Source organism: Coenobita brevimanus, chromosome 80, assembly GCF_032717465.1.
Source record: "Coenobita brevimanus isolate Jiangsu-jjx chromosome 80, ASM3271746v2, whole genome shotgun sequence".
NCBI lineage: Eukaryota > Metazoa > Arthropoda > Malacostraca > Decapoda > Coenobitidae > Coenobita > Coenobita brevimanus.
This window is the reverse complement of record NC_137033.1, coordinates 4715672-4732806: the sequence shown is the minus strand read 5'-3', so window position 1 is coordinate 4732806 and position 17135 is coordinate 4715672. Positions and strand designations below refer to the sequence as shown.

Genomic DNA, 17135 nt, shown 5'->3' with positions numbered 1-17135 from the left:
ATGGTTTCTGAATCCTAACTCACTCCATCAACTCGGGTTGAATTAAAAGTTGAGCTGTACAGCAGAACTCCAGTTAATTGGCTTTTAAACATCCTTCAATCCCAAACAGCTGGCAGATTCAAAGGGACATTAAAAGAATAATGATAACTTTAACAAATATCACAAAAAGACAAACTCTGGTCATAAGACAAAACGCAAGTTTGAACTTGATGCACCAAGCCAGGCATATGGTTCTCCTCTGCCATTCTGGCTTGACTGTGCTCTGACCAGAAACTATTTAACAAGGACCCACATCATTTGGTTGTGGTGAATATTCATGAACTAATTAAAATTGTTCCTTATATGCTGGAAAAGATTCCAAACTTCTTTATTTTCAGACAAACCATTAATCATGACACCAATTTCTTATTCTCTGTCAAATCATTAATCATAATAGTTTTTAACATCCTTTGTGTCCTGGGTTTCTCTTGAACATAATAAAAATGTCAGATATTAACAATGAAAGTACAAATTAGGTATATCACAACTAACAGGTTAACCAGTCTCCAGGATGAAGTCTCCAAACCAGAATACTATTATCAGAGCTTGTTTTGTTCACATTTTTTCACTTAATATTCACTCCAGCTTGGCTGTGAAATGTACAGTACCTGTATAGGTGGAGTTGCAGAATACTGTAAACACACAATCCATACACAATGTAATTTCAACAAGGTTTGCAAATTTGGCCCACTATAGATCTGCCAGCAACTTGTACTTCTTAAGTGTTTTATGGTGCTTCTTAGTAAGTGATCTCATAAATGGTCGATGATGCCCAAAGACCAATCCTGAGATATGGAAAAAGTGTGTTGTTAACATTCAAAAGGTATGAGATTTGTAAGTGACCTGAAAGTGGTGGAAACAATACAATTAGGTGCAATTTTAAGCATAGTTTTGTCATTTTAACCCTTTGGTTTTTATGGGTGCAATACAAATTTCATGCACTAGTTACCAGTTGACGCAGGCTGTGTCTGCACACATTTCAACCGCTCGTTACCATTTGACGCCGGTCCCGTCGAACGAAATGGCCCATTTTTTGATTACGGAAAGATTTTGTGTCCATTTCTGAGTGAGAACAAAGCACTACTTGCATCTCCATGTATTCCTCCAGCGCGCTCAACCCACCCCGCACTCAGCGTCGCCCCACTGCCCCAGTCAGTGTCCTGTGGCCATTGCTCAAGTGAAAGATAATTTCCTTTCGCGTTCCATATTTTTTTTTTTTTTTAATGTGCTCGACTCTGGGCATAGGCTTCACAGCCTGGCCCTAAGGCCCAGTAGTCCTCCTACATACCATACACCTCTACATGTCACCACTTCAGCACTAACATCCACCGTCCATACTGAATACTTGCTAGGGCTGTCTCATACAGGACTGCTGTATTGGTATTAGCGGGGTTATTTTTACGACATGTCGGCGGGTCTTCTGGTAGATCGGTAAAGTATGCCTGTTATGAAATTCAAACCCTTAAACTGTTCCCTGCCCCAGCGGGGATTTGAACCTGGGTCCGGTAGGACCGCAGGCCACCTCTCTACAGACTGAGCCACCGCCTTCCCCAACCCTAACTGACCTACAGTAATTCTTTATACACCAAAATGTAACCAAACAAATCCCCCATAACTTTTTCAAAGTATCATTTACCATAAAAATTATATTTCTATGAGAAAAAAATGTAAAGAACTGAAGCAAAAAAAATTAATGCATAATTTACATTCAGCTGATCTTCTTCACAACACTATAAGCATATACATTTTTTCAGGATAAAGGTGAAGCATAAATAAGGGTGTGAGGATAAATTGTTTAAGAACTATCGAGTGTGCAGGAACAGCGTGGTGACAGGGGAGGTCTCTCTGTGTGTGGTCTTGGGTGCCCAGGACTGTGTCCCAAGTACTTGTTGATGGTTGGACGCAGCCTGCATCAATTGGTATGAAAATCAGATTTCATAGTGATTATATCTTAAATGTCAGGACCAACTTGTCTAGCCCAGGGCTCCTATGTTCCTCATGGGGCAATGTAGGATTGGATGATGGATGGATGAATGGATTATTAGAGTGGGTATAGTACAACCTTGTCTCAGGAGCTGGATATTACATTGTTCCCACTGCATACTAATTAGACACTTCACCAGCTCCTGTTTCAGAAATCTGCCACTAAGTTTGCTTCCATCGCCCAGCTCTGATGCAGGGTAGGCATTGAAAAAGTAGCCAGTGCTTAATTTCTTTTTAATTCTGACACAAAGTAAAACACTCCAAAACATATTTTACTCATAAAATTACTCAGTTGGCATGATATGCTATGAAGAAATTACAATATGGGAGCCTTTTGATGATATATACAGTATGTGTCATTTTGTAAACTTAGCTTTCGTCAGTTTACTCATCTCTGTAAACATAACACAAAGACAAAGCCTAGGCAATTTTACTAGAACCATCCATGAAGCAAGATAACGGTGATTAAAATATTTGTCACTCATTAGTATCCACAAAAGAAAATAGATATGAAGCCGTAGATTTGGCAGAACCTTTCCATATGCTGCCCTGCTTGACATACTGCTCTCGGGTACCTGCCCTTTTTCACCATCCATTTGAGCTTTCCCTTGTTGTACCTCGAATGTGGTACCCCTCTTTCTCTGAGAAACTTCCGTAATTCTGGAATGGTCCATTCTTTTAAATGTTTCCCTGACTCCATTGCACAGTCTAGTACGTGTACTACACCCAACTCCTCCCCGCACTCGCCTGTGGTTAAAGTGTCGTACCGCACTGCCGTTTTGTTTTGATTAATATGGCTGATTCACAAACTAATTGTTAAGTACAGTACATAATTTTCAGTGGAACAGCTTACTTCTTTAACCCTAGAACACAAACCCGTGGTGAATTCCACCCGACCCACATGACATCATTGCCATTATGTGTGGTTCCCGTGCTCCCAGGGTTACCAGTCCTCCAGTAGCTTCATTTGGCAGCCAGTTATGGTAGACGAAGGATACACCATCACTGTCTGAACGTGGGTCTCTGCTGTAGGCCTTGGTTCGTATGTGCAAAGGCTAAAAACCAAAGTGAACATCGGGTTTCTACCATACTAGCAGAGGCATAGCAACCCCTTCAGTGGTGTCCCAAAGGACCTGGGAGGATGTGGGAGGTTTTCCAAAGGCATATGCTGAATTTTTGGTGTGTGCGTGATTTTTTCGTGAAACAAGCCAAAATTTCCCTACTTTTAGTCACTATTTTTATTACTCAGTTTTCATAGCAAAGTGATGTGATTTTCAAACCTTTGTAATGTTTTAAAGTTCAAAGCCAAAAGTTCCTTCTTTTACATTTATTTTATCAAAGCTCTGTATTTAGTATTTTTTTCCAATTTTCCAATTTTGAGTAAAAAACACCTGGGGTTTGTGATAGTGTTCTAAAACACACACATCAGAAATCCTGAAGGTAATCTTTTACTAACTGCACAAGATTTATTCAAATATGTGTAAACAGACAACACACTATTTGAGTCCCCATGCTAGGAGTCTCTGAAAGCCTGGTTATTCTTTCTTTACAGGTGTATATATATATATATATACCGTATCTATCTATCTCATCTCATCAGCCGTTTGAGCATCCACTGCAGGACCGGCCTATCCCTACCGAAGTGGAAACAATACAGCCAATGTATATCTACCAATCTCTACCAAGTGGCTTAGGCTGTCTGATGGAGATTGTATGTAGGATGAGAAGTGCTTGTAAGTGTAATTGTAGTGTTGGAGTGGCTTTGGATGTGTGTGTAGTCTGTGAACCAAGTGTAATCGGCCCGCACAAGCCAACTGGGTGCAAGTATACTTTACAGTATGCGACACTGGTTCAACCACAGCACCCCTTGTGTCTGCCAATGCAGTACGTGGCCTGAAGAACGCTCCCAAAGTTTATTACCCTGGCGGGTCACGAACCCTCATTCTTCAGTGTACGAAAACGCATACTTTGCCACTGTACCAGAGGCTCCATATATATATATATATATATATAATTGATTGATTATTGATTGATTGAACAAGAAAAAAGATTCCTATAAATGACAACATTATTATTAACTTTGTATTAGGTGCAGTTTCAAAGGTCTTTAAAACCCCATAATAAAATTTAATCGAGGCTGGGCGACGATAGACCACCTGGTGGCAGACCTCTGAAACAGGATTTGGTGAAGCCTCTAATTCTCTTACATGTCACTTCAGTGCCAAAACAGCTTTGCTGGAACTTCAGCTCTATGATGGGAGAGTACGGGTGACTGTATACTTCAGCACAAGACATGTAATAATGCTTGTTTTCACGACCATATACTTCGTAGATTATAAGAATCATTTACAGGTTACTGAACACTTTATTTTTTGAGGTATCCACAAGTGTAAATCTGACATACTGGCATTTGGTTTATTCAGCACACTGAATTCCCCTAATTACCAGTTAAAGGGAGTTCCATTTGGCATATCACTCGGTGTAGAGTCACCTGTATGCAGCATTACATCAGGTAAGAGTATGGTGGGCATCCCCTCCTACAATACATGGGTCATATCCATTCTTTTGAAAATATGGGTTTTAAACTGGAACAACAGAGATGATGCCATCTAATAAGATGGCACAGAGAGACTGCGTTCTTTTGTTAAATATTACACAAAGGTGTGAAACATAGACAATAAGTGAGCCATGTATGTGTGACTGAAGCAACTGTAACAGGTTTCATATGAGCCTCATATTGGTGTACGATATATAGGCAGAATGATCAAAAGCAAATATCAATTTTGGCAAGGAAGAAAATCAACAATATACAGCACAGTGTCACACTGAGGATGAACAAACAAACAGAGGTGGTATGGATTATTAATAAAATGAAGGAAGACAGACTTACAGTGTTTGACTGCAAGGTCATTTGGTGACACTGCTACATGAGAAGAACGCTGGACTGTGCACAGGCTAGATAAATACAGGAAGAAAAGTGGTTTAGAAAATAAAAGATGTGTTCAGATATAACACTCTATGGACTACTCTATCACATTCTCCCAATAGGTGAACTCCCAAGTGGCAGAAAAGTATCAGCAAGACAGATACCAGACAAAATATAGAATAAAAAAATTTAAAAAAATGCAATAACTTAAATTTACTAGCAGGCTTACAAAAAAAAAATAATAATAATAATTTAAAAAATATATTAATGTTGCTATTCCACGATGGATTATCATATAAATGCTGCTTATGGAAATTCATGAAGTACACCCATCATACATATTACAATGGAAACATTATGAAGATAGCGTTTGTTATATACACAATGAAATCTTATTTACATGCCAAAAGTACCGGTATTCAAATTGAGGAGACCTGCATACATTAGTGACTGAATTTATAAAGTTTTATAAATACTTCTGCAAAACCTTTGAGGCAATTTCTCTTCTAGTTTGCTTCAACAATATGCTTATTCCTCTGTTTTCTCTACAGTATATATTACCAAAGGGATAAAATATATAAAGTCGTAAATAATCAACATAAAATATTATATTCTGAGATCTCTGGGAAATTACTACACAAAGGAAAGGTCGGCTCATTTTAGCCCATTAAATATACATATGAAGTGCAAATAGAGAAAAAAAAATAGGGGGAGAGGGGGAGGGGGTAAATGTGGTCTGTGGAAATGTCCAAGATAATAAATTCATGCATACTCAACTATCACACTAGTTGAAATAATATTACCTCTTAATAACATAACTTCCTCATCACTAAAAAAAATCAGGTCACTGGTAGAATTTTCCTGACCACTGTACTTATGAGCACCCACATCATAATATATTTTCTTTTGTGCATGCAAAGAAGTACAGAGTCATTTTTGTATAAAGCAAATGAAACAACTTCACTTGGGCCCACCTCTGAAGGACACACTCAGAGCTCAACATCACTGCAGTTACCATTAACATGCAGAAATTTCCCAGCACATAAAACAAGCCAAAGGTAGTTGCCATGGTTTGTTTTAATAATGTCAAGGTTGGACACAATTACTTCCACCAGCTGCTTGGGTGTGTCCTAGTCTTTAAGGGAGAGCCACCACAACATCCCTCCACACGTGTGACGTGCACACACACCATTTTGGCAAAAAAATAGTCTCTATCACTCACGAGTTCATCATTTAAAAATGTAAAAGACACTAGAGTTATGTTGCTACGTACTAGAACAACACTAGCAGCTACACGTTTCTCCGCTCCCAGGCTGGCTCCTCCCCATCCGACCATGCTTGCCACCAAGTCTTGGGTGCCTTTATCTTTGGTAATGGTCGGCCAATGAAGAGTAACGTGGCATTCAAAACAAAGGATACTGTGCTGTTTTGCACAACCAATCTTTGAATACCACCCAATGCTTGGGAGAAATACATATTGTACTCTTGGCGCTGCAGACACTGATCCCAGGAGCAAGAGGAGTTGGTTCAGTAACAATACACAAACTTGTGGTGAGGGGGGGGGGAAAAAAATGCTACTATGATTGAAAACTTTGCAGTTCCTGCCATAAAAAATCTAAGATTAAAATCTAACAATGTGCAACAACAAATTGTTTTGAAAATTATACAAGAAGTTTTACTTAAAAAAAATAACTGATTTCAAAATTATGTGGTTAAAAAAATTAATATTTATACAAAAAAATATCCCTGTGAGAATGAGCAGAAATAAATAATGTAAGATGTTCATAACTTGGTAGGAGAGAGGCAAGAAAAAATTCAAGACATAGTAAGTGAAAACAAGATGCTGAATATATCCTTTCCTCTGCTACCCCACTAAAGAAACATCTTGTGATATACACAAAAATATTACAGCAAACACAATCCCATCCCTTCAAAATATGCAAAAACATCCACATATGCAACACCTTTTCCTTGTACTCCCATGGTCCTAAACTGTTAACCACTACTCTCCACATAAATTAACAGGTGATTCCCTGAAGAAACACCATTCCAAACAGCACTTGTAAATTACAATTTGTCCATCAATTTCCAAGCCTATATGACAATCAATCATAATTCAAATCACAAGTGTCTTGATTGTTTTCTCTTGCCTACTCACCCTAATTACTGAACTGTATGACATTAAAATCCAAAAGCATCAAATTCCATTTCTTTGGCTTCTTGTTTTTTTCTTTCCATCTCAGCTTCCTCTTCTGGGGTAGTGTCCAGCTTCTCCATATACTCCACAACCCGCTCTGTTGGCTTTAGGCTTCTTAGGAGGCTAGTCTGCAATAACAAATAACTGTCAATAAATGTTTACTTGGTCATCACAACTCTATTATTCTATTCCTGCTAATGCTTATACAAACCTGTGGGTATCATCAGGTACAGTACCATTAAACCAGTAATAGTCAGAGCAACTCTAGCATTCTACTCCTATTCCAAATAGCTCAAAACAGTTCTGAACAGATGGGATTGAGTCACAGAGCACGAGTGTTAAATAATGCATTCATTTAATACAAGGATACCACATGCAGTGATATACATGGCAAGAGGGTAAGAGCACCAAGCCTTACTAAGTTTTATGATTACGGTGTTACAATTACTGTGCTGGGTTGTCATCGTGGTAACCAGAGTCATAATACAATTAACACTGACAATAACAAAAGTGGGACTGAATTGTGGCAGAACAAAGCACCTGATCTGATAACTTGGATTACATAAAAATTATATGATAGTAATGAGGAGGCGGTACTGTGGAAGCTCAATAGAGGCAATACTGTACGTAAGGTACTGTAATAATTAACAATCTCAGCTTAATTCATAATAACTCAATTTTATTGCCTAACTTGAACAGATTTCTGTATACTATATATGATCACAAATGCATAAAATGAACACAACCTATACCCCAAGAAGTCCAACAGATTCATGCATATATCATTATACACACACACATATGGACATCATCTTAGAGTGCCAAGAAGTCATACAGATTCATACATACAGCATCACACATCCACAAGTATGTAAGAAATGGAATCTAAAGGCAAATGTTGGGAAGAGTAAAGTTAAGGTCTTCGAGAAAGGAGAAGTCAGTGATCGTACAGTGAGGTTGAATGAGTAGAAAATGGAAAATGTGAGAGCATTTTAAGTACGTACCTGGGTAGTGTGATGAGTAAGGATGGAAGGGTAGAGGGTGAAGTGCTTGAAAGGATACAACAAGGAAGAAAGGTTGCTGGTTCCTTGAAAGCAGTGATAAGAAACAGGGAACTGAGCATGGAAGTGAAAAAGTTACTACATGACAGTATTGCGATACCAACTCTAATGTATGGAAGTGAAGCTTGGACCTTGTTGGAGGGACAGAAGTCGAGAGTGAGAGCTGTGGAAATGAGTTATTTGAGAGGAGCCTGTGGAGTCACATGCAGAGACAGACTGACAAATGAGGAAGTGAAGGACCGTTGTGGTGTGGATGCGATAGGATGCATTAGGAAACCCCCACTTAGGTGGTTTGGCCATGTGGAGAGGATGGAGAGTGAGAGAATAATGAGGAGAGTGTATGTGAGTGAGGTGGAGGTGGGGGGAGAGGGAGGGGGAGGCCAAGGATGAGATGGAGGGATGGAGTGGAGAGGCATATGAAAGAGGGGTGTGTAAGCTGAGCAGGGCAGTGAAATGGCGGGCAACAGGGTGACATGGAGGCGATTTGTTTGTGGCCACCCCTTACGGGATTAAGGCATCTGGCAATGGATTGATAGATAATCATAAATGCCTTGTTTATTTGTATGCACAAAGGGTTTTGTGTGTTTTCTTACTTAGTTGTATCTTTACAGGAATGAGTCAAGTTCGTACTGTCCCGTGTCTTAAACCATTTTTATCATACATATCCTTAAATTTATGAACTGTTTTGGCACACACTATTTCATTCGATACTGCATTCCACTGATCAATTGCCCTATTTGGGAAACTAAATTTCCTTACGTCTTTATTGCCTCTCTTTTTATGCAAGTTTTTGCAGTGTCCTCTTGCTGATGCATCCCCACAGGTTATGTAATCATTTATGTCTATATTCTCCTTCCCTGAAATGCATTTATATAGCATAATCATGTCTCCTCTTTCCCTTCTCTCCTGTAGTGTAGGCAGATTTAGTTTTTCTAGTCTTTCTTCGTAGCTTAGATCCCTTAAGCTTGGTACCAATCTTGTAGCAGCCCTTTGAACTTTTTCAATCTTATCTGTGTGTGTGTGTGTGTGTGTGTGTGTGTGTGTGTGTGTGTGTGTGCGCGTGCATGTATACAAGAGAGAGAGAGAGAGAGAGAGAGAGAGAGAAACATTAAAAAATGACAATGATTAGATGGGCATTTAATGTGTCCTTGAATGCAAGGCCTGGGGTGGGGTGGGGGGTACGACCATGATTGAAAAGTTGAGAGGAAGGCTGGGACTGGAATGTATTGGTGTTGTGATATGGAGAGGTAAATTAAGAGGGTCTGGGGATGTTGAGAGGATGGAAGATGAGAATTGGGTGCAGAAAGTGAGACATGTGAACATCGTGGGTAGCGCTGCGAAAGAAAAACCAAATAAGACATGAGACAAGGTCATAGAATGTGATGTCTAGGGTAAGGGACAGAATAGGGAGGGCTGGATAGATCGAGCAGCATGAAGAGCCAGCATTAGGTGACCAAGACTGAAGCATACCATGAACAATGTAATAGTGCTTTAAAAAAATTACAAAAGACTTACTGAAGCTGTCAGATCCATAAAATGAAGAAACTTCTTTAACACTGTCACCATTAAGCAAAACTTGCCATCAGGTAGCAGGGCACGGATTTCTTGTTCACAATCCTGAAACAAAGTGACAATCACATAAAGTACAAAGTACAATTCTGGATATACGGAAATCCTTTGATTATTGTGCACTTGGTTATCGAGGTTTCTGTATCACTGCAAGATGGAAATCTACACTCCTGCTGTTAAAGATTTGTGTGTGTGTGTGTGTGTAAAAAAAAAAAAAAAAAAAAAAAAAAAAAAAAAACTGCACACCTGAGATGGTTTTGCCAATAATGATGGTGCAGTGTCTGTGGTTTCTGATGGTATTCAGTGATTCAAAGATGAGACCCTACTCAAGGAGTTAATCCCCAATGATGGAGACCAATAACTCTCCCCCCCTTAACCTCAGAACACCTTACCTCAAGCCCATCTCAGGTCTCTCTACAATATATGTTTCCCTCTTATTATGTCCTTTTCATCACTTTACCTAACCATGCCATATGTGTTTTTCTGATACTTACCAAAACAGTATGTACAGTATGTGTTTGGTTGTCTAAAATGTTGTAAATGGGAAATTTGGGGCTTGCACTTAGGATGCCTTGTACCAATTAAGATAAATCCCGTAAGGTCTGTGCTTTTGTGTAACTCTGTTATCATACACCGTGTGTGGTGCCAATTAAGTGCGATAACCATGGGCTCACTGTAATTTTTCATCTATGCCTTTGAGTTTTTCTGATACTTACCAAAACAGTATGTACGGTGTGTTTAGTTGTCTAAAATGTTGTAAATGGGAAATTTGAGGCTTGCGCTTAGGATCCCTAGTACCAATTAGGGTAAATCCCGTAGGTTCTGCGCTTTCATGTAACTCCACTATCATACACCATGTATGGTACCAAGTAGGTCCCATAACCATGGGCTCCCTGTAATTTTTCAACTACAAAAAGTTTATTTCTCATTCATAAGAAATGCAGGAACTTCTACAAACCTATTACAAGGCATATCTACCACCATCTGAAATCACAAAAACCATTTCAATTGAATATAAAATCTAAATTCCCTTTCACACCACAGGGTGTCCAAAAATGGGTTATAAAGGAAAAATTATTATAAAACTGGAAGAAATCTGAGTAACACCATGGAAAGCAATTTCTTACATTTTGTTGGCATCCAGAGTACAAGTACACCCTTCTGTGTACTGTTTGTTGTTGAGTGACTCTAGTCTGTTTGGTGAAACATACCAATCAACCGAAAACAAGCAATTGTCTCTCCTGGGCTATCCCATGCAATAAACCACTGTTCCCTTGCAGCCACATGCGCCTCATCACTGCGAGGCACAGGGAAGATTGTGGAGGTTTGGTTCCTGGATGGACATCGCATTTGTATCTCTCCACCCAGTTGACAGGGGCACCATTGCAGGCATATCACCCTGCTGTTGTTGTTGTAGATCAATCCCAGTCTGCCTGGCTGGGCAGACTCATCAATCACTAGCATGCAACCACCCCTTCATGGTTGTTCCACGCACAGAACCCATTTTCCATTTTGGCTGACAGTGCCTTGACACAGCAAGTTGCTGGGAAAAGTATGAAGGGGGAGGTTTAGTTCCTGAATCGACACTGCAATTGTCTCTACCACTGCAGGCTCTACTTCACCCCGTTATTTGGGTGTATGGTTACCACCCAGCATTGTAAATGGTTTCCTGGGTTACGGGAAACCATGAGGTTTGTTGCTCAGTGTAGAGTCACATGATGTGGAATGAACAGCAGTAAAAAGTGACTGGAAGAAAAAGGAGAAACTGGAAGAGCAGACAGTAGACAGAGAGAATGATAAAGAGGAAGAAAGTGGGTAACTACATCAAGTGAGTGGATGATGGTTGCCACCACCTTCAACCATTTTGCCCCATGCTTTGTTATATGGTTACCACCCAGCACTGTAAATGGTTTCCTGGATTACAGGACACAGTTGCTTGCCACTCAGCCACCTTAAGTGGAAAAAACACTAATGAAAGGTGACAGGAAGGAAAATTTGTAAAATCATGAATGGATGTTGCTTAAGGCAGGTGCTCTCAAAGTCTGTGAGTGATCATGAGGGTATCTTGCTGCATCTTTGCAATGTAGGCATTGGAAGTAAACAAACTACGAATATGAGATTAATTACAATTTTACTTACAAATTTCTATGAGAATGCTAGCACCAGACATCCAACTGGCAATTACTTTCAGTCTAAATACAGTTCAGTATCTCTTCCATTAGTCTTTATGGCAATGATTATTCACTGTTTAAAGTGATTCAAATTATCCTCTCTTTCTATATAGGCATATACAGGCATACCCTGCTATACAATCAACTGTTATACGATAACCCGCCACAGCGATGTAAAAAAAATTAACACCCTTCCCCATCTATCAAACGCCAGTCCCCGAATATCTGATGGTTTCTTTTTTAACCAATACTGATATTTTAGACTTACATTTTGTGTTCAGGTTGATTTATAAACTGTTTTTAGACTTATATTAATGTGTTTTAGTCATTGCTGGGGTGAACAGTCATTTCTGGGTACAGTTTACTAAGCTTCATTTTTTCACACATTTCTTTTCAGATATTATTTTTGGGTTTAGGTAACTTATAAACTGCTTTTAGGTTTAGTGTACCTTGCTTTAAAGCTATTTGGGAGTTTAGGTGAACTAGATTTACTAGACTAGGTGGTAGCCATTTAACCAAATTATGGATTCTGGTGGTGTGTCTATTGCCAGACGCTTTAATCCCGCAAGGGGTGGCCACAAACAATTCGCCTCCGTGTCGCCCTGTCCCCCGCCATTTCACTGCCCCACTCCCAGCTCACACCCCCTTTTCTCATATACCTCTCCACTCCATCCCTCCATCTCATCCTCAGCCTCCATGTCCCTCTCCCCCCCTCCACCTCACTCACATACCCTCTCCTTGTCTGTCTCTCACTGTCCATTCTCTCCACATGGCCAAACCACCTCAGTGTGCTTCTCCTAACTGTCACAAGTTGGCGTGATTTTTTCTCTAAATAAACTCGTGACATTGAACTTTGTGGGAAACCGCGAATTCTAGTGAATTCCCATAAGTATCACTCAGTCAACAGCCACGTATTCACCCGACCGAAAGTGATCGTCCTTGCGCGCGACATTAGTGCTTTCGCTGAGTGATTTGTTATGGGCGTGTTTTGCTCACTTCTAGCCGTTAGCAAGTGCGGCCCGACACTCGCCTCTCTCTTACAATTTGATTTTATTTAGGATTAGAGCGCCGTGGAAGCAGGTTCGATTGGGCCCAGTGTGGAGCAGTGCCGCCATTTCCCAGCGAGTTCCTGAATTCCCACCTAGTGTGAACCAGTGAGAGGCTCAGAGTATGGCAGCGTCCGTCCTCAGCAACGACGCCCAGTCCATTCTGCTTGTTGCTCAGTACATATTACCCTGAAGGCAGTACTACATCAAAAGAGTCTATGGTGGATATTCTCATCTTCCACCAGGTGCTTCACCGACATCATCATCATCATTATCCAGAATTCCCACCTAAGGATGGGGTAAGGCAAAGTCCAGAGAGTAAGAAGAAACCTGACAGGGGTAGAACTAACAAAAGTCTGGCCAGTGTAAGTCGAACTCTCATTCACTCACCATTCAACCTCCTGGAATCTTGATGTCACCTCACACACACACACACTTTTCCACACACATGCATTTCATACTAAAGTATCAGACTTACCTCATCCTCCATTATACAGTAACCAGTGATGAGTGCAGTGTAGGCAGCTATCAAGGTGTCCTCCATGTGATGTCCAGCCTTCTGAAGCACTGCAATGCAATGGTCATTTATGTTACATTACTGTATTTGATTTTCCCAAGAATTTTTACAGTACCTACAACACTACATCCTTAGTATTCATAATGACTCAAACTCCTTAAAACAATATACCAGTATATCAAAATCACCCTCCTATATCTAACCTGTCTTGTTCAGAATTTTACTTGTACCCGACACATTCTGCCGACCAGATATTCTCCTCTTACATATTACCAATGTCTCATGGGTCAGTAAATGACAAAATTCTGGAGTAACCAATGCTTTACAGTATTATTTTTAGTTTTATACATCACTAGCTAACTTTAAAGAGACACAAATTTGACACCAATCCAGGAGCCAAACCTCCACATTTTTCCCCGTGCCTAGACAGCGAGGTGTTGTCAGCCGAAAGGGAACATCAATTCACTGCACTTGACAGTCCTACATGGGCATCTGCTTGCCTGTGACTGATGGGTCTACTCAGCCAAACAGACTAGGGTTGATCAGCAACAACAGAAAATTATAAGCATGCACATTTCATTCAAGGTGGTGGCAACCATCATCCTCTTACTTGATGTGGTGCTAACTACTACTTCCTCCACCTTTACCATTCTTTTTCTGTCTGCCCTCCTCCCTTCCAGTTTCTCCCATCTTTCCTGTCACTTAATACTCCTCTTTTCTTTTCACGTGGCTCTACATTGTATGACATGCCTAATGGTTTCCTGTTAGCCAGGAAACCATTTACATTACTAGGTGGTAACCATATACTGTAACCAACACATATATGTTCCTTACAAATCAATAAGTGGGCTGGCAGAAGGTTAGTGCCCCTCCCCACTGGAGGAAAAAAAAAAAAAAAAAAAAAAGCCACTGTACTGGATTATGGTCTCTGGCAATAGATAGATAGGCAACTCATTCCAGTAATTTATACAAGGGTATTACCAAGTGCCAGCAACACAATAGTATACCTGTACATTATTTATAATGCCACAGAGACTCAGACTCAAAGGGTTGTACCTAACTTTATTCAGCTGCACTGGACTGATGTCTGACAATCTGTGCTTATGTATATACAGTGATCCTTCAGTTATGATGCACTTGGTAATAGCGGTTTTCATTATCACTGCAAGATGAAAATCCACACTCTTACTGTCTGGCTCATTACAGCTCATTTTTCAGCTCAAAAACATCATTATCACGTGCCTGAGCTGGACCATGCCGGAGACTCACAAATACGGTAAAAGCTCGATTAACCGGAAAGTATGGGGATTCTTCCATTCTGGGTATGGAATTTTCTGGGAGGTCAAACAAATGAAATAGGACCAAACTTGGGATTTTACTTTATTTCATAAAGTACATTATTCAGTATTAGATACAGTACAGGTAAGGTACAGCACAGGTACACTACAATACACAAAAAAGACATCTAGAGAAATTATACAGGACTGAACACAAACCAGCAAACATTACCAAAAATTATTTTTAAAAAAATGTAGCATGTGTTAGAAGCCAAAATAATTTTGAAAACTTAGCTGCATACACTACTTTATCCTGTACTGCACAGAACTAATCAAGAATTATAGGAGAAGTTGCATTCCGGTTATAAGGATATGCCGAAGCATTGGATGTTGGTTAATCGAGCTTTTACCGTATTGGCCTGGCGCATCAGCCCACAACAACACATGAGTGAGCTCAATTCATCAGCCTGGACCTTTTAGCCACGAATACTCGCTTTTCACTGGCCCTCACCAACACAGCTGTGGTAGGTGTTTTATAAAGTGTTGCCCACACTCCGAAGCCATGAACTGTAATAATCAGGGTCAAATGCATGCTAATATTTTCAATTACAAAAAATGTAATGCTGCTAATTTTTGTGCTTAATAAACTGATAACATATTACTGTAATATCATTACAGATAAAATACTCAAATAATTTTAAAAACACAGGAGTAGTATACAACTGATGATGGTCTGAACAACCTTTGTTTACAACTAAGCCCACCACTCACAGTCAAAGACTTCCTCACGTACCTAACCAACGGTAACTTAACCATACTCGCCGAAAATGCATAAAATGTTAAGTTAGAATAATAATTATGCATTAAATTATTTACTTAGCAGAAATACACGAACATACAAAACTTTCATCGCCACCTTATGTTCACTAGCAGGGGATCAGCTGATTCTGTTTACAATTTAATGATGTGCTTGGCATGGTCCAAACACTCAATGCTCCATGCATGTAAATACTGTATCTAACTCATATGCATAGTTTACTGTTTATTTATGATGTATTTATGATAATACACACTCATCTATGTCTGCATTACTTAAGTTTTATTTGATAACTACTAAGGTCATCAAAAGGCATGCTTCTGACTGTTGGTAGCCTTCACACCAGTTGCCTCAACCCATACGTCTATCCCAAACCTAGACAAGCATTTTGTAATGCAATTTTTAATGTAAATTTTTTTTTGGGGGAAAAGACACACACTAAATGGTGGGAAATATGACAGGTTGGGTTGATAAGAAAATTTAGGTTTGGTAGGGATGAATCAGTTCTGAAAAGTGCAATTTCCTGTCAAAAATAGCATCCTAAAATTGAAGTCATCTGTGTTTGGCGCATCACACGATGTTGTCCATCCGTCTTTGGTACCATTAGGGAATTTAAACATCATGTACTATCAGTGTGCTGGCAATCATTTAGTGCCATAAAAATAATAAAAAAATATGGAAAACAAACCTCACGAATAAGAAGTGAGCTGGGAAGCTTTTGCTGTTGCTTAAACTAAACCATACTGTACATTTACCTCAGCGAGTCTACAGTTAGGGACATGGTGAGTGGCTGGTCGAGGGTTCAATAAGGGATGTGTACCTAGTAACAGATTAAATATTTTCCCTAACTATGCCCGTTTCATCACTTTCTATTAACCTACCTATGCATGTCAAGATTTCAAAGGCCTGAATGATGTGTGATTGATTCAGCTGCCTATTTCACTGGACTTTTTCTTTGTTTCTAGATCCAACCTCATCCCATCTCTCAGATGAGTACTAAAGTTGGGATAATGCAAAAACGACAATGACAATGATGATATGATCACAAGCTGCACAATGGAAATAAAGGCTGCAAATTAATGACACTTACGTTTTGCCACAGTTTCTTCAATTTCATCCTCTCGCTTTTCATCTTCCTTCTGCTTGTTCTGTTCAGCTAAGTCGTGGTCAATAAGTTCATTGGTATGGGCTTCTTGTTCACGGGCACTCTCCTCACTCCGATAAAACAACTCCACCAGTGCCTGCATGGCACCTTTCTGTATTCCTCCTATAGTAACAAAAGAGAACAAATGGATCTTAATAACAGAAGATTTTGTCAAAACTGACAACATTAAGCAAAAAACAGAGACAATACTCTCTAGAAAAGGGCTGTCTAACAGGAGTGCATGGAGCATAACAGGGGAGCATAAACATATTTAAGATGAAATAGTATTTTGTACTTTGCACAGAAAGGCTTACTTGCTTCTGATCATCTGCAGTTCTGAATCTAATTTTATCATTGTTTATCTCTACAATGCTGGTTATAAAGGAGC

At 39.7% G+C, this 17135-nt stretch overlaps 1 protein-coding gene across 2 annotated transcripts in view; it reads right to left on the bottom strand.

Annotated features, from left to right (window-relative positions):
- Positions 1 to 4430: 4430 nt before the first annotated feature.
- The window catches only part of wapl (cohesin release factor wings apart-like), a 148025-nt gene continuing 135320 nt past the window's right edge, over positions 4431 to 17135 (bottom strand). For both annotated transcript variants that reach the window (XM_080279861.1, XM_080279860.1), the window contains 4 exons: positions 16694 to 16870; positions 13471 to 13559; positions 9722 to 9823; positions 4431 to 7273 (listed from right to left, as the gene is read on the bottom strand). In XM_080279861.1, coding sequence (XP_080135987.1) covers positions 7130 to 7273; positions 9722 to 9823; positions 13471 to 13559; positions 16694 to 16870 — 512 coding nt within the window. In that variant the 3' untranslated portion in view covers positions 4431 to 7129. The remainder of the gene's footprint in view (positions 7274 to 9721; positions 9824 to 13470; positions 13560 to 16693; positions 16871 to 17135) is intronic.